This window comes from Herpailurus yagouaroundi, unplaced genomic scaffold, assembly GCF_014898765.1.
Source record: "Herpailurus yagouaroundi ecotype Mexico unplaced genomic scaffold, PumYag 159, whole genome shotgun sequence".
Lineage (NCBI taxonomy): Eukaryota > Metazoa > Chordata > Mammalia > Carnivora > Felidae > Herpailurus > Herpailurus yagouaroundi.
This window is the reverse complement of record NW_024412400.1, coordinates 2574141-2600512: the sequence shown is the minus strand read 5'-3', so window position 1 is coordinate 2600512 and position 26372 is coordinate 2574141. Positions and strand designations below refer to the sequence as shown.

The following is a 26372-nucleotide window of genomic DNA, read 5'->3' as shown; positions in this document are numbered from 1 at the left end:
CACACACACACACACACACACACACACACACACACACACACACACACTCCTATTTTACTGAATACCAGAACAGCTTTTTTCTCAATTGCTTTTCCTCACCCATGAAGAGAATCTTTTTCTCCTTAATATAAAAATACGGAACCAATCACTACATTACTGGAATAATGTAATCCCGCTTGATTACATCCCGCTTGATCATGGCTCTTTTTCTAAGATACTGGTGGGTATCAATGGTAAGTATTTTATTTAGGACTTCTGCATCCATAACCATAAATAAAACTGGGCTGAAGATTGTTTCCGTCTTAATCTTTGTCAGATTTTCTTATCAATAACACTAATTTGGAGGGCTCTTTTGTTTTTGTTTTTTTTTTAAACCTCTGAAACCATTAAAAAGCATTCTAAGGGCGCCTGAGTGGCTCAGTCAGTTAAGCGTCCAACTTCGGCTCAGGTCACGATCTCACAGTTCGTGAGTTCAAGCCCTGCATCGGGCTCTGTGCTGACAGCTCAGAGCCTAGAGCCTGCTTCTGATTCTGGGTCTCCCTCTCTCTCTGCCCCTCCCCTGCTTGCGCTCTGTCCCTCTCTCCCAAAAACAAACACTAAAACAAATTTTTTTAATAAAAATAAAAGGCATTTTAGTTATTTGCTTTTTAAAGGTTTAGTAGAAAAACTAAAAACAACACTGCTCTTTCTTGGGGGGCGGGGGTGGGTGGTGCAGGGAGGTAGCTCTTAGCAAGTTCTCCAACAGCTTCTATGAAAAACAGTTTAAATATGGACGGGGGTGAATGATGATGGTCAGGCTGGCTGCAGGGCTCAAGACAGACTCAGGAGCAGAACAGTCTGAGTTCTCCTGGTGTATCACCAACGAATGTACGGTTCCGTGTAAGCCCCCGCAAGGCAGTTTCACCGGGTATCAGACCCCTGGCTCATACCTGCCTTCCTGGAGTTCCAGTGGCCATCACTGCCCCCCACCCCCACCCCTTTCTAGCAGGCAGTGCTGTGAGCCTAAACGTTTTTTCACCTTTTTATGAACTGTCTTGATCTTTTTGCCCAATTGCCTAAAGGATTCTGCCATCATCTTTTAATGAGCTAATGATTTATATCCCTTGATGTTGACGGTTCTTGTTCATTTTTCTTAACCGTAAGATACACCTTTTCGACACGCCTTCCTTTATTTTCCTAAAGGAACATATTCTTAGGTAATACCATTAAATATCTGTGCTGAACAGAACGTTGAACAACGAACATTTTTTGCTTTCTCTTTGTGGAAATTCACTTTTGCGCATTCAGATCTTCTTTGCCTGTCTTCTAACCCTTCTTCTGGTTTTACTTTGGCTTCATTTTCTTTGATTTCTTTTTACTCTGGGTGCCGATGTCTTCTTCACGGTCTAGTCTCCTTTTTGCTCCTTCCCATTTCATTTTACATCTGTGATGATTTTGTTCTTCTCTCTGCCACTTGCTTCCTGAATCCAGCACCTCACGTTTTATCACCTCCTTTCTTCTCACCACCTTCCTTGATTCTGGTACTTCCTTATGTGGTGTTCCTCAGAGTGACTGCTTCCTAATCCTTTTCTCCTTTTTTTCTTTTTTTAAATTCATGATGAAATGTTCATCCAGAATTTTCATCTGTTCTATGACAATACTATTCTGGTGAATATTCTCCATGTATTAGGTTTTATTAAATTCAGTTCATTTTGGGGGCGCCTGGGTGGCTCAGTCAGTTAAGCGTCCAACTTCAGCTGAGGTCACGATCTCATGGTCTGTGGGTTCGAGGCCCACGTCGGGCTCTGTGCTGACAGCTCGGAGCCTGCTTCAGACTCTGTGTCTCCCTCGCTCTCTGCCCCTCCCCCACTTGTGCTCTGTTTCTCTCTCTCAAAAATAAATAAATGTAAAAAAAAAAAAAAAATTAAATTCAGTTCATTTTTTTACCATTAAAAAAAAAATACTGTATCTTTGCACCAATGCTGTGTCAACTCTACTGGTCACTCAGCACAGAACGAGTCCTATGGTACTGGTTTGACCTTCTCAGCAGGTTCCTTCAGAAGGGAAATCTGCTGATCTTTTCTAAGCCATTCATCCTGTCCTCCCCATATTCCGTACCTCGAGTTTTATGTGTAAGGAACCTGCTGGCCATTTCCAGGTAAACTGTGTATGTTTATTGGCATTTCTGAGACCTGTCACCCTGACTTGTTGCATTGTCACTTCTGTGACACACTGTGCTTCTGACACCGAGAGTTTCTGCTCTTCTTTATTCTCAGGTCATGCAGCTTGCTAGCTGCCTGTAAATGTCCAGGAGGAAAGAAAGGAAACTGCTATCTCATACTGCCCAGTTCACCCCGAAGTTTCCACATGTAACTTTTCAAAAGAAAAATCCTCTAAAATTTGATACACAAAATAAACTTACTTTAAGAGTTCATCTCTTTCTGTCTTCCGTGCAAACACGATGTCACTGCACTTGTTCTGGAACCTGACCAGGATTTCAGTCAGCTCATTGTAAAACTGTAAGTAAAGAAATACAAGTAATAAGCCAGAATGATATTTTAATCTGAAGAGGAACACAGTCTAAAGCTCATTTGTCAATCACGGTTAAACCTAAACAACCAAAATCCTCCGCATGACACAGTCATACCGCTAAGGTTCAACAAGTTAATATTGAATATGACCTAATAATATTCCTAAAGAAAATGAAATAAACTCATTTTTGGAGAACACCTGTCACCAAAACTCAAATGGAACAAACTATAAGTTTCATGATCATGAGTGTGTTCCCAATTCCTGGAGAAAAGGCAAGTACTTAAAGATAGGAAACCTATTTCAGTGGAAGGATTAGATTGCACATTCACTTCAGAAATACAGACATCACTTCAGAAACTCTTAGAGGCATTTCCAAAGGCTCTCTGAAGAATTTTCTCAGCTTATCTATTTGAACAAACCATTTTAAACCAAATTAAAACGGGATCTTCCTATCCTATTTCCAAGGCTTCGTCGTATTTCTACCTCTTCAGAGGTTTTCACCTTACATCCAAGGTATTTGTATCAAAATAACTTTATTCAATAATCATCATGGAGTTAAAATACCACAAGGTATTGTGTATCTGAAAAACTAACGATCACCTGTTCCCTCAAAAGCAAAGTAAATGTTATAAACAAATATAATCATTTCCCTAAGCTATTTAAAGGAAAGGCAAGAAAATACTTAACATATTTAGTAAGCATCCTGAGACTCAGGCAGATAACAAGTCCACCGTTATCCAAACCATCAGCACAGAATATAAAAGCCATATCCTCCCCTCCCTTCCCCACCACAGTTCAGCTTCGACTACTCCTGTTCCCGCGTAATTCACTCAAATTGGTCAACTTCCTGTCCCCCCAAAAAGCGTCACTGGCTTTTGACATCTCTGTGCTAATTTCTTTTACCTGAAATTCCTACATCCTCTTTCTGTCTGGTGAAATACACAATTCATTCTTCAACATTCTCATGAAATATTGCCACCTTTGTCAAGGCTTTCCTTCCCTTATAACAAGCCTCTCAGAGGAAAAAATCATTAAAGCTAGGAAGTTCGAGACAAAGAATAATAATAAGGTCCAACTGGAAAAACTATTAACTTCTCAAACTATATTTTCACTCTGTACTGGTGAACTACTCTTTCTTTTGGACTTCATACCTTTGTGCCCTCCTTCAAATTAGCCACAAGCTCAACAAAGTTGTCATATGCAGTAGCTAAATTCTTCAAAACTTCTTCTCTTAAGTTAGCTTCATTATTAGATTGCTTCATTTTTGAAAACTCCTGGTGTGAGACCTTGTTAAAAGAAAAGATTTATGTATTTACATTTATTTATCAAATTAATATAGCCTGTAACACTTTTACTGATACTTTCCCAACTGTATATGAAAATCATATGTGATTACATGCAGGAATCACTAGAAATTTACCTAATAGAATTTTTGGAATAACACAGTACCTTAATTCTTAAAGTAAAAATGTCACAAATTCAGTGGTTATCAAAATACAACCAATAACGATTACAGATTTCTATTAGTATGTACTACTTGCAAAACACAATCCTGACATAGATTTAGTCCAGGTTTATCCTTTCTGTGATTTTCTTAAACATAAATCTTACTAAAGCATATAAACCTCACCTGAATATTTTTAAGAAGTTCTTCCTGTTTCCGTAGAGATTCTTGGACTTTCGTCGTAAGACCTCCATAGATTCGATCCAGCTCAGTGACAGAAAGAGCTTCTTCATTTATTACACCATCTTGAGCCAAAGCAGTCAAAAATTTGCTTGTCATGTCAAAATTCACTGATTTCAAGTCATTCTCTAGCCCTTCTCTTTCCTTCTTTACTTCATCAAGATTGGTCAATAAGGATTTTAAGACATTTACAACCTAAACAATTAAAACAAAACAAAGCAAACAAAACCCCTTAGTTTAAACTGCCAAAAAACCCAGAAGCCAATTTCAAGAAGGGAATTATATACACAAAGGTTCACTCATTTGAGACGATTTCTCAGACAGCCAAGCATAAATTGCACATCAGGTTTATTTACATTGTACCTTTCGTGGACTCAGATTATAAGAGCAGCGGCAATAATGGTAACACCAGCAAGCATGATGATTTACATGAACATTTATTATGTGCCAGGGACTGTCCTAAACACTTCACAAATTTAGTATTATCCTTACAATATCCCATAAGGTATATATTTATTACTTCTCTTCCACAAATAGAGAAATTAAGCCTCAGAAAAATTAAGTAACTTGCCTAAAGTTACACAGCTACTAAAGGAACACAGGTAAAATTTGAGACCTCAGTCTGCCCAACTCCACAATCAATCTCGTAACCACTCTACACTACACTATCTCCCTGTCATGGTTCCGAGGTAGAGGGAGATATGTTCTTGCCAAGTAAGCAGATGCTCTATTTTGCTGACATGGAGAGACAGAGATATACAGAGAGAGACATGGAGATAGCAACAGAGATACAGATCTATACGGAGAGAGCATCTTAGATAGAGAAAGAAGAGAGCCAAAGAGGTAGATACAAAGCTATAAACTACATGTTTCTGTTATATACTGGTAGAGAGAAAGGAGAGAGGCCTCTTGTACATCTCTTCATTCCACTAAGAGTTCTATCTCTGATTCGGCCCAGGCATCTCGAACACCCACATGATTCATAAACAGCCCTTTGGAGTCCATGTTACAGTGCCCAAGTGCCCCGCTGATGCCACTTACAAACTGTCCCTTTTCACTCACATCTCTCCGCACTCTTGCTAAGACCACCAGGGAGAAAACCAACCGTAGAGCCCCCATTGCGCTTGCCCCCATGATGCTCAGAGAAAGTAAGCTGGGGCAAAGACAAAGGAAGAAGGGGACACCCAGGAACCCCATCTATATCCCTGTCTGTCTTCTTACCATGGCATTTCCAACCCCAATGGCTCTCCCACCTACCGCCGGTGTCTAAGCATTTCTGTCCTACTCTTCATGAGACAGCCCTCATTAGCTCCTTGGCAAGTGTCCAAAATAACCTTCCTTTGTGAAGACTAAAAATCTGAGGAAAAATCTGTAATTTCTTCTAAATTTTGGCCTCTGTTCACCACCTACACCTCTTACGTATCCTATCTTAAATGCAGAGTCTTTTAAACACTCAGAGTCGTGGAGAGAACTGTGACTCCGGGAGGTCCAAGAAGCCTCAAACCACAGATACTGTCGATGGAAGGAAGAGGACAAATAATCACACCTACATGGAGATGGCAAGTCTGTTTCAGGGATCTGGTGGAATCTGATGTCAGACCATGTGCATAAGAATCTTGTTTCCAGATGACTTCCGGGATATATTGTTACATGAAAATCAAAGGCACCAGAGCATACATACAGCATATTACACTCTGAGTAAAGAGGAGGGAAATCAGAAATAGGGGCTCCTGGGTGGCTCAGTCAGTTAAGCATCTGATTCTTGGTTTTGGCTCAGGTCATGATCTCAAGGTTCCTGAGATCAAGCCCCGCGTTGGGCTCTGCGCTGACAGCATGGAGCCTGCTTGGGATTCTCTCTCTCCCCCTTTCTCTCTGCCCCTCCCCCACTCATACGCACTCATTCTCTCTCTCTAAATAAGCTTTAAAAAAAATAGACATATACACACATAATATAGTATGTATATGTGTGTGCACATGTAATTTTAAAAAAATAGAAAAACAGGACAAACCAGAAAGTAACAAAAAAGGTTGTTTATAGAGAAAGGATGGAAACAAGGTGGAAAGAACAGAGATGAGATTTCCCTGCATGCACCTTTGGAATTATGAACATTTTTTACACATTCAAAACACAAAATTAAATCACAACTTGAATATAGGAACACAAGTACCTAGTTATCCATCAAAGTGAAACGTAATTACGTAGAAAAAACTATTTCAACCCTGACTATGTTCCCTTAATGGACATATCATGACTTAGGTCCTGTGTAACCAAGGATACTGTACCTCCTGGAAAATTCAATCTCGTTACCTGCAAAGCAAGAATAAGAGTACTTATCCCAGAACTGTTGTGAAAACTGAAATCATATCAAGTGCTCAACGAAATTTGTAACACAGGGTAAGCACTCAATCAGTAGCAGCCATTATTATTAACTGGTAGTTAGGTGTTACAGTTTAACGCTATACTTTGGGTACACTATAGAATAAAGAGGCTTAGGCATCTACGCAGTAAGAAGAGAGGAACAACGAGGAATAGATTAAGAATTAAAATATTTAGGGGCGCCTGGGTGGCTCAGTCGGTTAAGCATCTGACTTCGGTTCAGGTCGTGATCTCACGGTTTGTGGGTTTGAGCCCCCTGTCGGGCTCTGTGCTGACAGCTCGGAGGCTGGAGCCTGCTTGGGATTCTGTGTCTCCCTCCCCTCAGCTACGCCCCTGCTCACACTCTGTCTCTCTCTCAACATAAATAAAGACTTTAAAAAAATTCTTTTTAAAAAGAATTAAAGTATTTATTCTGATGTAACTACGGGACACATTTTTTTTTGGGGGGGGTGCAATAGGATATAATTTTAAAAGGCTGGGGCAGTATTATCTATTGTCTTATTTAAAAAAAATTTTTTTTCAACGTTTATTTATTTTTGGGACAGAGAGAGACAGAGCATGAACGGGGGAGGGGCAGAGAGAGAGGGAGACACAGAATCGGAAACAGGCTCCAGGCTCTGAGCCATCAGCCCAGAGCCTGACGCGGGGCTCGAACTCACGGACCGCGAGATCGTGACCTGGCTGAAGTCGGATGCTTAACCGACTGCGCCACCCAGGCGCCCCTCTATTGTCTTATTTTAAACAGATAATGGAACCTCAACCATGACTGTGGCTCTATGTGAAGGTTGTTTAACTATTAGAAAAATGCCACTTATCTTTCTCTCAGTTATGTCCAAAAAAAGCCAGAAAGAAAATAATAAAACAGTCAAGTAAAATAAAGCTGGGGGAGAAACAGGAATATGCAAAACCCGTTCAAAAAAAAACAAAAGTCTACTAAACAAAGCTGAAAGTCAGGGATACCATAATACATTATCTAGAAACAGACTGGATGTGTCTTTCATAGCAGGCAAATAAGACCCTCTCATCAAATAATGGGTCCCCAACTGCGGTGGTGGTAGCCCAAGTTAGCCAACAAGTAATATGAGGAGACAGACGTGGTCCACGAGGATATAACCTCGTGTTCAGTGAAGAGCTAAGCATTCACAGGCGACAGAGTAATGTGGGAAGAGGACCCCAGCAGAATGTGGAGACCCCCAAGTTCTAATCCCAGCTCCACTATGAAGAAAAGCTAATCCTAACTTTTACGGTGGTCAGTTTTCTAATCCGTGATAAAAAAAGGGCCAAAGATCTATTTAGTAAGTCCTATTCTATTCCAAAATGCTATGATTCTAACTCTCTGGAAAAAAATGCTATTTAAAACAACCAATTTATAAATGAACTTTTAGACCACCACACAAAGATAGAAGGAGAGTCCTTGTATGACAAACATTCTCTTTTTTTTTCTTCAAACTATCATATATACTAGTTTAACCCTAGTTTAGACTGTATGATATCGGCCTCATTTTAACAGAACGAATACAGGAGAAAATGAAGTTTAACTGCTTCCACAAATGACCAGAATAGTTAAGAAAAGTAAACCACGGTCTACTTTCTTATACACTCAGGGCCTAACATGTTATCAAGTTAAAGCATATAAGTAATTAGAATACCTACACACCTCCATGTTCAATGCAGTGTTATTTACAACAGCTGAGATATGGAAACCTAAATGTCCATCAATGGATAAGTGAATAAAGATGTGGTGTATACACACACACACACACACACACACACACACACACACAGAGGAACATCAGCTATAAAAAAATGAAGGACTGCTAAGGTGGGTCAGTTGGTTAAGTGTTGGGCTCTTGATTTCGGCTCAGGTCATGATCTCACAGTTCGTGAGATGGAGCCCTGTGTCGGGCTCCGTGCTGACAGCACGGAGCCTGCTTGGGACTCTCTCTCTCCCACTCTCTGCCCCTTCCCCACTCACGCTGTCCCTCTCTCTCTTAAAATAAATATACACTTAAATAAAAATGAAATCTTGCCATTTGTGACTTGAATATGCCTTGAGGGCATTATGCTACATGAAATTAAGTCAGCCAGAGAAAGACAAACACCCCATGATGTCATTTATATGTGGAATCTAAAAGAAAACCAAGCTCACAGATACAGAGTACAGACTGATAGCTGCCTGAAGTGGGGCGTGGGGATGGACAAACTAGATGAAGGGAGTCCAAAGGTACAAACTTCCATTAATTAAATAAGTCGGTCACGTGGATATAATGGAAAGCATGGTAACTACAGTTAGGTATACCATATTACATATTTGAAAGTTGCTGAGAGTAGATCTTAAAAGTTCTCAACACAAGAAAAACAATCCCGTAACTACTTGTTGGACTGATGTCAACCAGAGTTATAATGATCATTTCACAATATAAACAAATACCGAATCATTAGGGTATGTACCTGAAATATAACGCTGCATGTCAATTACACCTCGATAAAAAAAAATTTTTAATAATAATTACAACCCTGTTGTATTTATTTCTGTGTTTTATAAACAGCTCCGATTAGCTGTCAACTGCAATTAACTACATCCCTTTATAGCGTTAGGTTACCAGTAGCTATCATTCCAACAACACTTTTTGAATCCTCACATGTTGGGCACTGTTCTAGGTTCTAAAATACAACTACTAACAAAAGCAGAGTCTTCCCTTCATGTGGGGGACAGAAGAAGGGAGGGGAGGATCAAACAACTACACAAAAATAGAGCAATACGGTAGACAATGACCAAGAAAGGGAAGGGGTGACATCTGGAGCTTTAATGAAAAAGAAGCAGCGACCAAGCAAATGGAAGAAAGACCCCAACAGAAGGAAGGCAAACGTTAAAGTCCTGAGGCAGGAACAAGCTTCACATGATCAAAGGACCCAAAAAAAAAAAAAAAAAAAAAAAAAAAAGGCCAGTATGGCTGAAACACAGTAAAAGCAGGAAGGCAGAAATGAGATCACCTAAGCCATTTCACCTTTAAGACCCATGGCTGTTGCAAAGTTTTCCTGTAAAGAACCAGACAGACAGAAGGGAAAAAAGAAAAAAAAAATTTTTTTGGCTTTGTGAGCCATAGTCTCTGTTACAACTATTACAACTATTCAATTCTGCCTTTCTAGTGTGAAAGCAGCCACAGACGAAATGCAAAGGAATGAGTATAACTATGCTCCAACAAAAATTTATTTATGGATACTAAAATTTGAATTTCATATAATGTTCATATCCTAAAACATCATTGACTTCTTTTCAACCATTTAAAAATGTAAGAAGCATTCTTGGCTCACAGGCCACACAGAAACAGGAGGCAGTCTGGATTGAGCCCGTAGCCCACTGCGTGCCGGCCCCATGTGGATGACCAAACTCTCTGTGGCATCTAACATCACCAAACACAGGCAGGCACACACACACCAAATACTCTCAGTGAGATATCAGCTTTACTTTTCAGACCCTGCCAATTTAGTTTCAGAAAAGGGAGACATGAGACTACCTCGGTAACAGAACAGCAGGAAGCTGACCCCACTTACCCTACACTAAAGCTAATCTACGGTTTTCCATCTCTCTCTCTCACGAACCACCATGCCATAGTTTCTGGCATATAGTAAGTCTTCAACGAGTGTTTGGTGAGCAAATGAATGAAGAGATGCCAGTCAATCTGGACACCTGTCTATAAATTTTGTTATGAAAAACTAAGAGTAAATAAAAGCTGTATTTGCAGATCACCCACCAGTCTAGAAGATGACTTTGTGGGAGCCAGAAAAAAGCCCTAGAGGGACACACGACTCTGGACAGCGCTACTTTATGAACTATCTCTGAGGACATGGGAGCTTTTCTCCCCCCAAAGCACCCCTCCATCACCTGAGGCAGATACAGCACTGTGAGTATTAGTGGATATCACTTTCGTACAAAAGAAACAAAAAAAGAAAACACACCCCTTCCTCTGGGCAGACTCAGCCCTACTGGAGGGCCAAGGCTTGGCTGCCCAAATGTGGACCAGATTCTGCACCCTAGCTGATCAGACGTGCACTATCACAGCAGCAGTCCTAGGTATTTAAAAAAGGATTTTTCAACACAAATTACCCACAGCTGCAAAATTTTTAAGAGCAACTCAATACATAGAAACAAATGGCCAAAGAGACCAAGATGGACAGTAGGCTCCTTCACAATAAAAGAAGAAAGAGCCTACCATTAAGATCGGAGCTGCCTTAATAAAATGTGCACTTTCCATCACTTTAATACCAGAATTCAAATGACTGTGTTTTTATCATAAAAAACTCCGGCTGAAATGCGTCATCAACCACGACAACTACCTGAAATAGCTTTGATAAAGGCACATGATGAACAAATATACAGAGCACTGAGGTTTTCTGTTGCTTCCATCCAGAGAACCTAGCTTCAGTAAAGTAACTTCGTATTGACCATACAAATCTTCTTCCCCTATGTAACACCACTACGAATCAACAACTGCATATAATAACACATTAGTGCATGCCAATTCCAACTGTGCTCCGCATAGACCATTTTTGCTTTTCTACTGCAAGCAGGAGAATCAAAGGACAGAAGCCGTGCTAAGTTCTAAGTCACAGACAAGACGCCAAAAAGGAAAAGCTGAGGGGAGACCTGACCAGCTCAGTTAATAGAGCATGCGACTCTTGATCCTGAGGTTGTAAGTTCGAGCCCCGTGTTGGGGGTAGAGATTAGTTAAAAATAAAATGGAAGGAAGGAAGGGAGGGAGGAGACAAGAGGATACTAAGCAGGGATTTTCTCTTTCCCAAAAATAAAAACAGGGCCAGATTTTGTTGCTCTTCCGTGGGTCTGTAGTCTCTGTTCCTCACAAAGTAATCTAACCACCTTCCTTCTTCCTTCCTCCCACTTCCTTAAAGCATCTAATGGATATTCTTTGTTCCGTCAGGTTCCCCCCACCTTGAGAGATCTGGGTTCTGTGCACAGTCAACCATGCAATCTTCACCGGGGGGGCTCATTTCCACTGAACCTCTCTGACAGCGTCTCTGGACATACCCACTCACTCAGTCTTCCTCGGAGTTTATGTATTCACTCTGTCTGCCTGTCAACTCTGTTCTCACCATGTGCCAATTTCTTAAGAAGCTTCTTAAGAAATGCTAGCATTTAAGTGCTTAGTCATCTAAATCCTCACAGCATACTTTTTTTTTTTTAATGTTTATATTTATTTTTGAGACACAGAGAGACAGAGCATGAGCGGGGGAGGGGCAGAGAGAGAGGAAGACACAGAACCCGAAGCAGGCTCCAGGCTCTGAGCCATAAGCACAGAGCCTGACGCGGGGCTCGAACCCATCAACCTCGAGATCATGACCTGGACTGAAGTCGGATGGTCAACCAACTGAGCCACCCAGGTGCCCCAGCACACTTTCTATAGTCACAACACTTCTGCATTTCTACCCTGTATTACAGTTCTCCGTGTATATGGCTAATCTTCCACACTGGACTGCAAATTGAGGGTAAAGGTTGTTTATGATTCATTGCTGATTTTTCCAAGTACCTAGCATAGTGCCTTACAGAGTAGGTACCCAAGAAGTCTTGGTTGAATAAATACGTGAAATGTTTCTGTGGAAAGACAATGCACAAACTGATAACTTTTGAGACCTACTACACCCCAGGAAATTCACCTATTTCAAGAAGTTTTCAGCAAACATTTCCTGCCCTTTGGCTTATTTTCCTATGCACTTCAGGGCCTCTATTTTATTCTACTACATCACGGCACAGTTATCAGCCACTAAGGCATATTTGCACCTTCTCCTCTTAGGACTTTCTGACTCACATGCCCTACTAATTGGTCTTCCCCTTCCTGTCACAGGTAGAAATGCCACGATGACGTTACCCACGGGTTAACACGCACAGCTGGTTGATTTCTCCTTTAGAGATAGTCCCAGTGGAATACAGTGGAAGGAAGCAGAAAATGATGGAACTAAAAACAAAAAAAGGTGTGGTCAGAAAAACATCTGGCCAAACCCAGTCCTTCTACTTCACGGTTCATGAGTTCCAGCCCCTTTTACTGAGAAACACTCAATAAATGGAATTATTATAGGATAGTAATATCACCAATGTAGTTACATATGACACAATGTATATGTTCTACTTTATACATACAAACGTCAATTTATGTCTGCATTTTTTAAAAGATGACAATATGAAACTGGCAATTCATTGTGCTCATAATGGCTCGAACGTCGTTTTCATGAGCAGATGACCACCCACATGACAATGCATCTTCTCACCTCGCTGCCCTGCATGGTCCTTGCTGGGTTAGCAGAAGGGATGGCCGCGTTCAGCTCAGGCTCCGGCTTACACAGAAGGGCAATGGTGTCTCGGTGAGACTGGTAACGTTCTTTCACCTGCCCATCTGCTTGCACAGCTTTATCCAAAACTGTTCTGAAGTTGGTTCCCTCTGTCGGGGGAAAAAAATGTCACTTGAGCACAGCACTGATTTGAACAGTAACATCTATGGGTTGGTTATACTTTTAGTTCTGCGCTCCAAATTTACCTTTTCCCCCTCTTCTATGGGTTCCATCTCACTACATAACAGACACTGAGCTCCTGTCACTCTTGGCATTTTTTATTTCTGGAAAATTGCAGTTAAACCTTAAAATACATTTATGGTTATTGTCCACCAAAAAAAAGCTGACATCAGTTTAATGTATTCCTCCAACTCATTAAGATAGAAACACTCCAAAAATTGTTACAACTTACTCAAAAGAGCAGTTTCAACTTGACTTTAAAGAACAGCAAATATATTTTTAGAAAAAATCAATTGTATTAATTCCTTTTACAGAGAAGTAAAACAAGTCTCTAGCAACCGTAATGACATTTATCTAACAAACACAAATCTTAATAACTAAAGTCTTAAAAAATGATAATTTGACTTCAAATTAACTGGTGGGGCACCTGGGTGGCTCAGCTGGTTGTGTTCAACTTCGGCTCACGTCATGATCTCATGTTCATGAGTTCCAGCCCCGGGTCAGGCTCTGTGCTGACAGCTCCGAGCCTGGAGCCTGCTTCGGACTCTGTGTCTCCCTAGCTCTCTGCCCTTCCCCCACCATACTCTCTCTCTCTCTCTCTCGAAAGATAAACGTTTAAAAAAAGATTTTTTTAATTAACTGATAAAACTCCTATTTTCCACCCACTACTAAATTAAATGAAATTACAAAACCATATGTATATAATATGATCTCATTTATTTTTTACAAATATGCTTCCCATGGGGAAGCTATTTAAAAAAAACAAAAAAACAAAAAAGATGCACAGGCCTTGGAATAGGAAAAGAGAGTTACAGAATCATTTTTTTTAATTTTTTAATGTTTATTTATTTTTTTAAGAGACAGAGAGACAGAGTGTGAGTGGGGAACGGGCAGAGAGAAGGAGGGGAACACAGAATCTGAAGCAGGCTCCAGGCTCTGAGCTGTCAGCACAGAGCCTGATGCAGGGCTCGAACCCATCAGCCGTGAGATCATGACCTGAGCCGAAGTCGGAGGCTTAACCGACTTAGCCACTCAGGCGCCCCCAGAATCATTTTAATTTTTACTTTATACCATTTTTAAGAATCCAAACTTCTTACAATGAAATGAACATGGACTACCTCTGTTACTTATTTAGTTTTTATCTTACAATGAACCGAGAAAAACACCTGTGTTTTCATAATAGTAGTTTTAGTAACAACTGGTTTACAAATGACCCTAATTTAATCAATCAAAAATGTGGGTTCAAATTGGGAATTTATTGCACACCTGGCTGGCTTAGTCAGAAGAGCACATGACTCTTGATCTCAGTGTTGTGACTTTGAGCCCCGCGTTGGATATAGAGATTACTTAAAAATAACACCTTTAAAAAAATGGGGAACTTATGCAAGCGAAAGCCATTTATGCACATTTTTACCTGCTCTTAAAGGCTTATAGAGATCATTAGATGGTGTCCTTTGCCAGCGTTCCTTGAATTTTGCTCTTAAATCATTGTCCGTGGCTTCTTCTTCATCCAACAATCTTAATGACTTTTAAAAAGGGGGCAAAGCAACAATGAAATATCATTTCTGATAATAAAAAATTTAAAACACTTTTCAAATGATCAGACTCAAGACAGGTGAGAATTAGTGAGATGGGAGTGAGTGCCCCTACGTTACTGGCTGGGGTACCAACTGGTACAACAGTTTTGTTGCACAAATCCAACTTACGACATATTTAACACAAAGTCTTATAAAATGCAGGGCTGCATTTAGCCATTACCTTATTCAGTAAATTAAAAAGGAAGAGTAACTAAGAGAATATGTATATCCATACACCAAAACTACTTTAAACAAAGATTCCAAAAAGGAAGAAGTAAAACGACCTCTACTTGCAGATTACATGACCTTACATAAAGAAAATCCTTAGGAATCCACAAAATAACCACGAGAAATAATAAACAAACTCAGTAAAGTTACAGAATACAAAAGAAACATACAAAATCAGTTGCATTTCTATACTGTAGCCATGAACAATCCAAAAAGGAAATTAAGACAACGATTCCATTTAAATAGCATCAAAAGAATAAAACACTTAGGAATAAATTGAACCAAGGAGGTGCAAGACTTATACCCCAAAAGTTACCAAACACTGTTGAAAGAACCTAAAGAAGACCTAAATAAATGGAAAGACATCCCTTCCATATTCACAGAAGATTTAATATTGTAAAGACTGGCAATACTCCCCAAATTGCTCAAAACATTCAGTGCAATCCCTATTAAACTACTAACTTTAGGATTTTCTGTATAAAGGTTAAGTCAAAACCACAATGAGATGCCACTCCATACCCACAAGGCTGGCTAGAATTAAAAAACAGAACAATTGTAAGGGTTGGCAAGGATGTAGAGAAACTGGAACCTTCACACACTGCTGGTAAGAATGTAAAATGGTGCAGCTGCTCTGGAAAATAGTTCGACGGTTCCTAAAAAAGTTGCACATAGAATTCCTATATGACCCAGCAACTCCATTCCTCTGTATATACCTAAGAGAATTTAAAACAGGTGCTTAAAAAACGTTCCCAAGTAACATTATTAATAACCAAAAAAGCGAAACATCCCAAATCTCTACTACTGATAAACGGATAAACAGTAGGTGATACCTCCATACAATTGAAGTATTATTCATCCATAAAAAGAAATTAACTGCTGACACTGTAACACGGATGAACCTGAAAACATCGTGCTCAGTGACAGAGGCAGGAGGTGCACATGCCGTCTACGATTCCACTCACGTGAAATGTCCAGAGTAAGCAAATCCAGAGGGAGAAATCAGATTAGCAGCTGCCTAGAGACGGGGCAAGGGGTCATGAGGAGTGACTGCTAATGAGGATGGAGGTTTCTTCCGGGGGTGATAGAAGCACTCTGAAATTGGACAGTGCACGCTTGCACAACAAGACGAATGCACTGAATGCCACCATCTTGTACACTTTAAGGTTAAAACGAGGACTTTTATGTTATGCAAATTTTACCTCAAAAACAAACAGACATGCAGTTGTGAAATAAACACAGGAGATTGTTTTTTAAGAATCAGATATGATGAAAACAAAAGGTATCAATAAAATGAAAAACAAAAACTCAACAGAATGGCTGAAAAGCACAAAAAGCACGGCTAATAACCAATTAATGAGCCGAAGGCGGGCCAGAGGCACAAAAAGAAAAAGTCAAAGAAATGTTAAGAGATATGAAAACTGATCATCATCAAAAGAACCATCATTCACTAGAAGAAATTCGTTAGGAGATAACGGAAAAGAAATAGCTGAAGAAACAGAAATCTATGGACAGGGAGTGAAGATTAAAAGACCCAACAGATCCCTAGCAATGATAAATTGATTATCTAAAAATTAAACTAATTGGACACTTCAAAATTCTGAAAATCAAGACTAAACTAAATTTCTAAAAGCCACCAGAGAATACCAGCTTCACAACCTGACTCCACAACTCACAACTTACTTAAAAGGAGACTCTCCAAGTACAGTTGACCAGGTAAGAGTGACTACTCCAGAAGGCTGTTAGAAACATCAAATGAGACAAGTAAAAGTACCTCATGTTAAGACAGGCAGGCAACAGACATGTACCATACACACTCAGAATGCCAGTTTCACTGTCATGAGAAGGTAAGCTTTTCACACACTAATATTTCTAACAAAAATGCTCCTCGCAACTACACTGAAATACAGTATTTCAATAGGCAATGTTCTTTTTCCATAGAATTCGTTTCAAAATCAAATATGCATCTTCTAGTCAATGACATCTTAAAGTCAAGGAAATACAGTGATATTTAATAACTACCAACTAGCAGGTACACGCGTGATCCCACTTCGTAGCTATCTCACGTGATACACACTATTCTCCCATTTTTGGGGGTAAGTCAAGTGAGACAGGACTGTTGAGTAATCTGCCCAGGGTCACAGCCAAGAACAAAACCCGGGAATCAAATCCAACTCCAACTCCAACATTGAAGAATGGTTTACGACTGTAACTTCCACTTACTAAGTGTCCCCAGACTGATATTTGCCTTGCGATGCCTGCATTTTCCAGCATCTGTCTTCTCCCTCCCTGCCAATTACTTCCTGCTGCTTCCACTTTCGTGTGACCTTAAATAGCACTCTCCCCCTTGTCTCCCTATGGCTCTCTACTATTGTAACGTCCTTTCAACTGCAACACCAGATAAAAGCTTGCTTGACATAAAAATCAACCAAGTCTATGACCTCAAGAGCAGTGTCTGTTAAATATTCACGTACACACAAATGACCCTGCGGTCTTGTTAAATGCAAATCCTGATTCAGAAGGTCTGAGATGCAGTCTGAGATGCTGCACTTCTAACAAGCTCGGTACAGCAAGGTTTTGGCACTGAACTCCGTACCATCAATTCTGTTTGCTTTCAATTATCTGATCGCGGACTACCTCTACATAGATGAGGTTGGTAACATTGATGGTATAATTAATGCAGAACCGCTCATGAATCAGATTCCCCAGGCCAATGCTGCAGTAAGTTTTCATTTAAGTTTTCTAACCTTTTTCAGTAGCTAATATGCCACCACAACCACTTCTGCATCAGTTAGTATAGTGACTATACTCTCATCATCACAGTAATACGGTGGTAATAGTAATAATAGCTATCATTTATTAAGCATGTACTATGTTCCATAGGTTACAGGTTTCACTCTTTTACTTTAGAAAACCCTTAAAAAGAAAACAAACAAACAAACAAACAAAACCCAGGAGGTAAATATTCTCCTCCCCATGGTTCACACTGTACAGATGATCCTTGAATGACATAGCTTTGAATTTTGTAGGTCCACTTACATGTGGATTTTTTACAGTGCAATATTATAAATGCAGGATTCTTAGGATTTTATGATTTTCTTTATGATTTTAATAACATTTCTTAGTTTAAGAATGCAGAATATAATATATATAACATGCAAAATATGGGTTAATCAACTATTAATGTCACCAGTAAGGCTTCCAGTCAACAGTAGGTTATGAGTAGTGATGTCTGAGTCCAAAGTTACACTCAGATCTCTGACTGCATGGGGGAGGGAGGGTCAGCACCCCATGCTGTGCAAGGGTCAACGCTACTTAAGTCCTCTATCCCTGTCCCAAAGTACTTGGAAATGATGTAAATACAATATTCTCTGCAAGTCAGCTGAAAACTAAACACCATGGACTAAAGCACTGATTAACAGAAGTCACCTTGAAGACGTGACTCCTCAAGTGGCAAAAGCCTATATAACCAATTTGAATATATTTATCACTAAAGGAAGAAGTGATTCAATAAGGAGAAAGAGGTGAAGGCATTGTAAACGGAGAATTAACACTGTCAAACAGCTGACTTTGGCCAAAAAACTTTAGTGTTCCATACCCATTGATAAAATGCCCTCTCTTACTGGAAGATGGATACAGTGGGCTTATAAAACATTTGACGGCCTAACCTCCTCAGTCTGATTCTACATTTACCAAGAAATCTAATCTTTCATAGAAAAGAAATCATTAATTATGAAGAGTCTGAACAGTTTGTGTGACAGTTATTTCTCACCGTATATCAATACTATATCATGGTCACATGAGTTTCATTAATGTGCATTTATACACCCTTAAGGCATGTATGAATTCATTCTCCCTCCATTAGAACTCCTCTTGAAGTTGAAAGGCAGGCCCTCGGCCACAGTAAATTCATCAAGATGGTGAGTATTACCCTACGAAACCCAACAAAAGAAAGCAACCAGTCCTTATCCCCACTGGACACCAAGGCGTAGAGCAGTTTTTACTTGAAAAACAAATCTCTTAAAACATACCTCATCTAGGATTTCTCTATTTCTTTGTAGTAGTTCAGGTAGCTCTTTGATCAATTGATCAACAGTCTGGATGCCTCCCTGTTCAATCACAGATGTGGATTTAGTCAATATAGACTGAGGTACAGTATCTCCAGACACATCTTCAATTGCTGCTGGAAGATTAAGGGAAGCTAACACCCTGAAAAAATGAGATACTGTGTCATCTTGAGGTCTAAACCATCTTTAAAGCATTAATCTCCTCGTTAAAAAAAAAAAAAAAAAAATTAAAAAAGGGGCGCCTGGGTGGCTCAGTCGGTTGAGCGTCCGACTTCGGCTTAGGTCATGATCTCGCAGTCCGTTGAGTTCAAACCCCACGTCAGGCTCTGTGCTGACAGCTCACAGCCTGCAGCCTGCTTCGGATTCTGTGTCTCCCTCTCTCTCTGCCCCTCCCCCACTCATGCTCTGGCTCTCTCTCTCTCTCTCCCTCTGTCAAAAATAAATAAACATTAAAAAAAATTTTTTTAACATTAATCTCCTGTATATCCTAATCAATAGCAATGGAGTTCACACCCCAAAATAATTGACAACCCTCATCAATGGAAAAATACAAGGATAGCAAAGATACAGGAATAAAAAAATGAAATCAGTGATTGATAAAATTAAAAAAAATTGTTAAAGAATTAAGATCACAGTTCAGAATTAAAAGCCAAAAAGTAAGAAATATACATTAAAAAACATGAGCTACCTTGAGCTCAAGCTCAAACTTAACTTCTTTCAGTCTAAGAAATTAAAAATCAAAAATTCTATCTTAAAAAATACAAACTTTTACCATACTTCTGGTTGTTATACTGTCACTGGCGAGTCAGAAATATACAAAATAGTTGTAATTTCATGTCATCTAAGCAGAACGCCAAGACTACAAAATTGATCTAGGTATTAATCACAGAATCTTCATCTGTTCTCAGTTTTGTAGCACAGTATCAACTATTATTTCATTTACATAACAGAGGGGTTATTAAGGTAAACTTATGTTTTCTTTCTAGAAAAAGAAAAGTCAGGTCAAAATCCATGCATCCATCAAAATTAAAAACCTGAAAAATTAAACTAACTAGGAAAAAAAATTCTCAATTACATATACCTGACAAAGGACTTGCTCTAAAATATACTAAGAACAAGAAAAACTCGATTTTAACAAACGAGCATAAAATATCAACAGATACGTTACAAAAGATAGATGAATGGCTAGTAAGCACACGAAGAGTTACTCAACATCATTAGTAATCACAGGAATGTAAACTGAACCGCAATTAGATTCTGCTACACACATACTAAAATGGCTAAAACTATTAAAAAGACTGACAATACAAAGTGCTGCCACGGATGCAGAGTTCCCAAAAAGTGCAGGTGGGAATATGAACTGGAGCCACCACTTTGGAAAACAATCTGGCTGTTCTGCATGAAGTTAGGCTTACACCAACCGAACAATTCAGCAACTGTAATCCTAGGTATTTACCCAAAGGAAATAAAACCTGTCCACACAAAGGTTTGCACATCCATGCTCACAGCACGTGAAATGTCCACCAACAGGCAAATGTAGAATAAACTGCTATTTAACCATAAAATGAAATACTGCTCACTAATAAAAAGGACCAAACTGATACATACCACACAGATGAATCTCAGAAACATTACGCAAAGTGAAAGAAGCCGAACACGTTTTGAGGACACACTATATGCGCTGAACATACCGCAAGGGTTCCATCCATACATACTGTAGCAATACCCTAACGTGTTGTATACCGTAATGTACGTGTAATGTAATGCACACGCCATAATGTTTATATTAACCTGTGTAAAAAGTGACACCAACCTAGGGTGACAGGGAGCAGATGAGCAGTGGCTAAGGGCCAGGGGAAGAAGGACTGAAGTGGCACAAAGCAACTGTTTAGGGTGATGTAAATGTTCTCTATCTTGATCACGGTGGTGGTGGTTACATGGTATAAATTGATCAGAAAGAACTGAACTATACACTTCAAGTGGGTCTATTTGTTGTACTTCATTGAAAATTATACTGAAGACACTATAAAAGCCAATGAATTATTTTGTTACTCTTCAATCCACCATTAACAAAAATTAGTTCAGAATACTGAACCATGTACCATGCTATCTATCTTAACTTACAAGTTCGTTTCTACTTCTCATTTCCCTCAAATAAGTATCTCCTACCATGTAAATTAGTGGTCAAAAACTCTCACTTGTTTCAGTAATCGAATTTCTTCCAAGTCTATTTGCTAGGACTTAACAGATAGAGCATCTACCCAAAGTGCATAGGAATGTGTATTTGCTGCTTCACACAGCCTTGACATTCAGTTCCAAGCTCAGAAAACGAAACTTTCATAAACTATTTAGTTAGGGTAACAATCAAACAGAAAACATTAGAACTTTACAGATGTATTTATGGAAGTTAAAGCTGTACCTACCCATTTGCCAAAGTGGTGGCTTCTCTCATTTGAGCAATTGATCTGTTAACTAAGTCAGCTTTCCTCTGATTATAGGCGGCCAACGACTGCTGCACTGACACAGGAACCATATTTTCAAACAAATCTAAAATGAGCAATGTGAATTTCAACAAAATTTCAAGACAAAAAGTCCATCTGTAAAGTGAATGCTCATATTCCCTTTCCTATATTCACATAAAAATCTACAAATATTTAAAAATCAAAACTAAATCACTACTGGAAGTACAACGATGGAGAGAATTTTTAGAGCACTATATTCATGAACAATGAGAGCTTTTTCTTTGAACTTAATTTTCTTAACGTTTTAAGATGTGTTTGTCATTGACTTCTTTGGTGAAGAAGATCTACACTCTTTATTAGTTGATTACACTGGTTAAGCAGTCCACATTGCCTGGGTTTAATTTCCAGCTCCTTCCACCACTTTCTAGCTCTGCAACATTGGGCAAATTATTCAAGCACTCTGTGCGTCAATATCCTCATCACTCAAAGGGGGATAACAATAGTACCCATCTCATGAGACTGCCGTGAGAATATTAATTATGAGCTAGTTATCTGTACTTAAGAGTCCCTGGCACATGGTAAACACATCTTGTTTGCTAAACAGAAATAAATAAAATAATCAGCCTTTCCCAATAACGTACAATACTATCCTTGGGATCTCAGCTAGAAACTACTATACGTTGAATACATCTACAAAATCCAAGGATATTATAACATTTATCCCATACAACCATGACTCTGTAAGTTTATACATTTAAAGTCATATTTATGAACGTTTATTTTTAATAGCAGAATCCTAAATAATATAACAAATGTTAAAATGACAAATGCTTAAAGTCTCAATCATTACTCAAATGTAGTTTCAAATTTTCTGACTGTGTTGGATAGTTTACACATGCTTTATTACCATTTACTTTCCATCTTGAATTTTCACTATAGATACAACACTTCATTTTTATTCTCATATTCATTTTGAACATGAATGCAAATCATATTCAAAACATACAATAGCAGTTATGTGATTTTCGCTACCAAAAACAACAGATTAAACTGGGGAAAAGATGAGTAAGATTAAAGCGTAACTGAGTACTTGACATACCAGTGAATTTCTGGCTGATGGGGACAGTGACTGGGGTAGATTTCACAAGTGTGGCTTTGCCAATTGGGTCCAGATCTTTAAGGTCTGGAACTCGATCATGATAGATGAAGTCATTATCCTTCTTTGCTGCAGAAAGGGCACGGCTGATTTTGTCAGAAAAGTCTTTCACGTTGACATATTCATCATAGCGAGATGCCACTGTTTTAATCAATTCTGCTGCGTGCTAAAAAAAACAAAAATGTTAAAAAAAGTTTTGTTTTTCTCAACCAATGATCTAAGCAATGGTTTTTAAAAAATTTCTTTGAGGACATGCATTTCCAGCAATGTGGTCAACAGAATAACCTAGAAATTATCCCATCCCAAAATTCCAAAATATCAAAAATGAAGAATAAACATAGTAGGCATCCGTCCCAACACATGCGTGAATTACCAAGAAAGTAAAAAAAAAAAAAAAATCCAGTAAGTATAGTAAGTGAGGCCAGTAAGTATAAACCAACATTGAGGAAGGCTGGCTGTCGAATATTTCTATAACCCAAAGGACTAGCAATTAAAACGTCTTACAAGCTCTCATGAAGACCTGAAACAGGGGTCTTAAAACAAACACATCTCCATCTACGGAGAAACACTCGTTTCACTGCCCCACATGGAGGCAGGAACCTCAAATGTCTACTCCAACAGTGAAAGGCTGGGTCAGAAAAAAAGTACCCAGCCAACACAAGAAGTCAACAAAGAAGCATGTTACCTCAGCATTGACAGGAACATATTTTTTTAGGGGCTCCTGGATGGCTCAGTCGGTTAAGTACCCAACTTCAGCCCAGGTCATGATCTCACAGTGTGTGAGTTCAAGCCCCGCATCGGGCTGTTTGCTGTCAGCACAGAGCCCACTTCAGATCCTCTGTCCTCCTCTCTCTGCCCCTCCCTCATCTGTGCAGTCTCTCTCAAAATAAATAAACTTAAAAAAAAAAAAAAAAAGGAATAGAATTTTTTAAAAAGGTCTACTCTCAGGCACCTGGTGGCTCAGTTGGTTAAAGCATCTGACTTCCTGATTTCAGCTAAAGTAATGATCTCACGGTTCATGATACTGAGCCCCGAGTCGGGCTCTGCACTCACAGTGCAGAGCCTGCTTGAGATTTTCTCTCTCCCTCGCTCTCTGCCCCTCCCCCGCTCACGCTCTTTCTCTAAATAAACATTTAAAAACAAAAATAAAAGGTCTACCTTCATAATTCATAAGATGAGCAAATGCCTCACATAAATTTAGAGCTTAAATTACATTACTTAGGTGGTTTCAGATATAACAGCAGATAAAAGAGGCAATGAAGCCAAAGGCATCGTCAGGGATAAATTCAGTGCTTAATGTTTGATATCTGCCAATCTGCCAGAAAGACCTAAAACTTCTTAAATTTTGCATTTAACAAGACTCTAGGTATATAAACAGTTACAATGAGAAACTGATAAATTTACCCCTCATCAGAGTGGAAGATGTTAACACTCCTGTCTCAGCATGACAGACCAAGTAAACAAAAAAACTGTAAGATTATAGAAGATGTGAATAACATAATTAATGAGTTTGACCTACCAGACATTCAGAACCCTGGACACCACAACTAGAGAATATAAAATATTCTCAGGCATGTAAAGAACATCTATAGAGAGTAACCACAGGAGAGAAGGCAAATATGAAACACCAAAGTTATAGAAATACAAGAATGGTTTAAGAAAATCTATTTATGTATTATCCAAATAATAGATTTAAATTTTTAAAAATCAAATTATTTCCACAGATACTGAAAAGCATTTGATAATATTCAATATTCACCACTGATATTTTTGAAAATCTCAGTAAAATCAAAATAGATATCCAATTCATTAACATGATAAAATCTCAACCCCCAAACCTGCTAACATACTTAGCAGAAAATATAACATTCCTGTAGTCAAAATGAAACAGTATCATCAACAACCTTAGAATGCGTCAAAACATCTAGATAAAAAAATGAAATTAAGAGGTATAAAGAAGGTATAAAGAAAAGGAAAAAATGATCATCTACAGATGATGTTTTATATACCAGGAAAACCTAAAACAGTCAACTGAACTATTCTAAATAAGAGGTAGCTCACATGCAAAATCAACAGAGCAAAACAAAAGCTACATCTTTAGTTATACTAGGAGATGAGAAAGGGCACAAATTTGAATCGCTTTTCTTTTTTTTTTTTTTTTTTTTTTTAATTTTTTTTAACGTTTATTTATTTTTTGGGGACAGAGAGAGACAGAGCATGAACGGGGGAGGGACAGAGAGAGAGGGAGACACAGAATCGGAAACAGGCTCCAGGCTCTGAGCCATCAGCCCAGAGCCCGACGCGGGGCTCGAACTCCCGGACCGCGAGATCGTGACCTGGCTGAAGTCGGACGCTTAACCGACTGCGCCACCCAGGCGCCCCTGAATCGCTTTTCAAATTTGATTTGTAAATATGTGGTCAAACACTCCCCTCAAATAGCAAAGTTGGTACCAGAATGATAAGACATACCAAGTACACTGGGGAAAAAAAGGGATTGCTAAGGACCCACCCCCATGAGTGAAAAGGACTTGAAGCAAATTTGAAAACAATGAAACGGAATAAGGAAACAAGTGCCAACAGATGATAAAGGCAAAGCCAACTGGTCCACGTCAGCCACCAAGAGGTCGCAGGAAAAATGGAGTGCTGAGAGGCCTCATCCCGAGAGGGAACTGCTGAGAGCAAGAGGCAGGTTAATCGAGGGCAGGGAGGCAGGGGGAAGCAGATAGGACGAGTGAAACCAGGGAAAAAGAAGAAAGGCGGCAAGCACTCCAACAGGTCAGCAAAGTAACAGACTCTCAGAGCAGACGCAGCACCTCGCAAAGGAAAGGCTGTGAGGGATTCAGGGACACACAGGTACGGAGGAAGAGTCCTTCCCCAAGCAGGCTAGGCTTTGAGAGCCAAAGAAGTGAAGCCGAGGAGGGAGCTCAGAACACTACCACACGACCGGAGGGGGGCATGCCCCCACTCAGGAGCCTCTTGCGACTCCTCTACTAAAATCAATCTCATCCAAACACAAGTAATGGAAAAGGCATCCCATCTGCTTCAACACAAAGAAACCAGAAGGAAAAGGATGAAAATGAGCATGTAACTTTCCAATAGGTAATGAAAATTCACCAAGGAAATATTGTCACAAAGCAGATGAAAACAGCATGCTGAAAACACGAACAGAGGACCAGATGGCCTAGACAACAGCAGGTGATAGCAGACAGCGAGAGAAATGTGGAACAGGAACTGACAGAACTCAGGCAAGAAAGTGAAGAAAAACTCAAAATCATTTTTAAAAAGATTGAAATATGGGGGCGCCTGGGTGGCTCAGTCCATTGAGCGTCTGACTTCCCCTCAGGTCATGATCTCACAGTTTGTGAATTCGAGCCCCACGTCGGGCTCTGCGCTGACAGCTCGGAGCCTGGAGCCTGCTTCTGATTCTGTCTGTCTGTCTGTCTCTCTCTCTCTCTCTCTCTCTGCCCCCCCACCCCCGACTCACACTCTCTCCTTCAAAAATAAACATTAAAAAATTTTTTAATAAAAAATATAAGGAGATTGAATATTTACACAAGTAACAAAAAAGGGGTAACAGACATCATGTAAGAAACACACAACTCAATATGGCAGGCAAGGAGAGGGAGGTGGTTACAAATTAAAGATTGGTAAGACACCTGCCAGATGCCACGTGAGGACCTTGTTCTGCACAGACCAGCTGTGAAAAAACACCACAGAAAACGTCTTGGAAAACTAAACTAGGTTTCAGTAATATTACATTACTAGTATTAATTATTAATCAGTATTAACTT

At 39.4% G+C, this 26372-nt stretch overlaps 1 protein-coding gene across 4 annotated transcripts in view; it reads right to left on the bottom strand.

Annotated features, from left to right (window-relative positions):
- Positions 1-26372, bottom strand: part of PDCD6IP (programmed cell death 6 interacting protein) — a 76299-nt gene that overhangs the window by 12807 nt on the left and 37120 nt on the right. For all 4 annotated transcript variants that reach the window (XM_040479673.1, XM_040479671.1, XM_040479670.1 and 1 more), the window contains exons 8-15: positions 22525-22747; positions 21387-21510; positions 18928-19105; positions 14509-14620; positions 12855-13024; positions 4142-4390; positions 3663-3797; positions 2402-2496 (exon numbers count right to left, since the gene is read on the bottom strand). In XM_040479673.1, the coding sequence (XP_040335607.1) occupies positions 2402-2496; positions 3663-3797; positions 4142-4390; positions 12855-13024; positions 14509-14620; positions 18928-19105; positions 21387-21510; positions 22525-22747 (1286 nt within the window). The remainder of the gene's footprint in view (positions 1-2401; positions 2497-3662; positions 3798-4141; positions 4391-12854; positions 13025-14508; positions 14621-18927; positions 19106-21386; positions 21511-22524; positions 22748-26372) is intronic.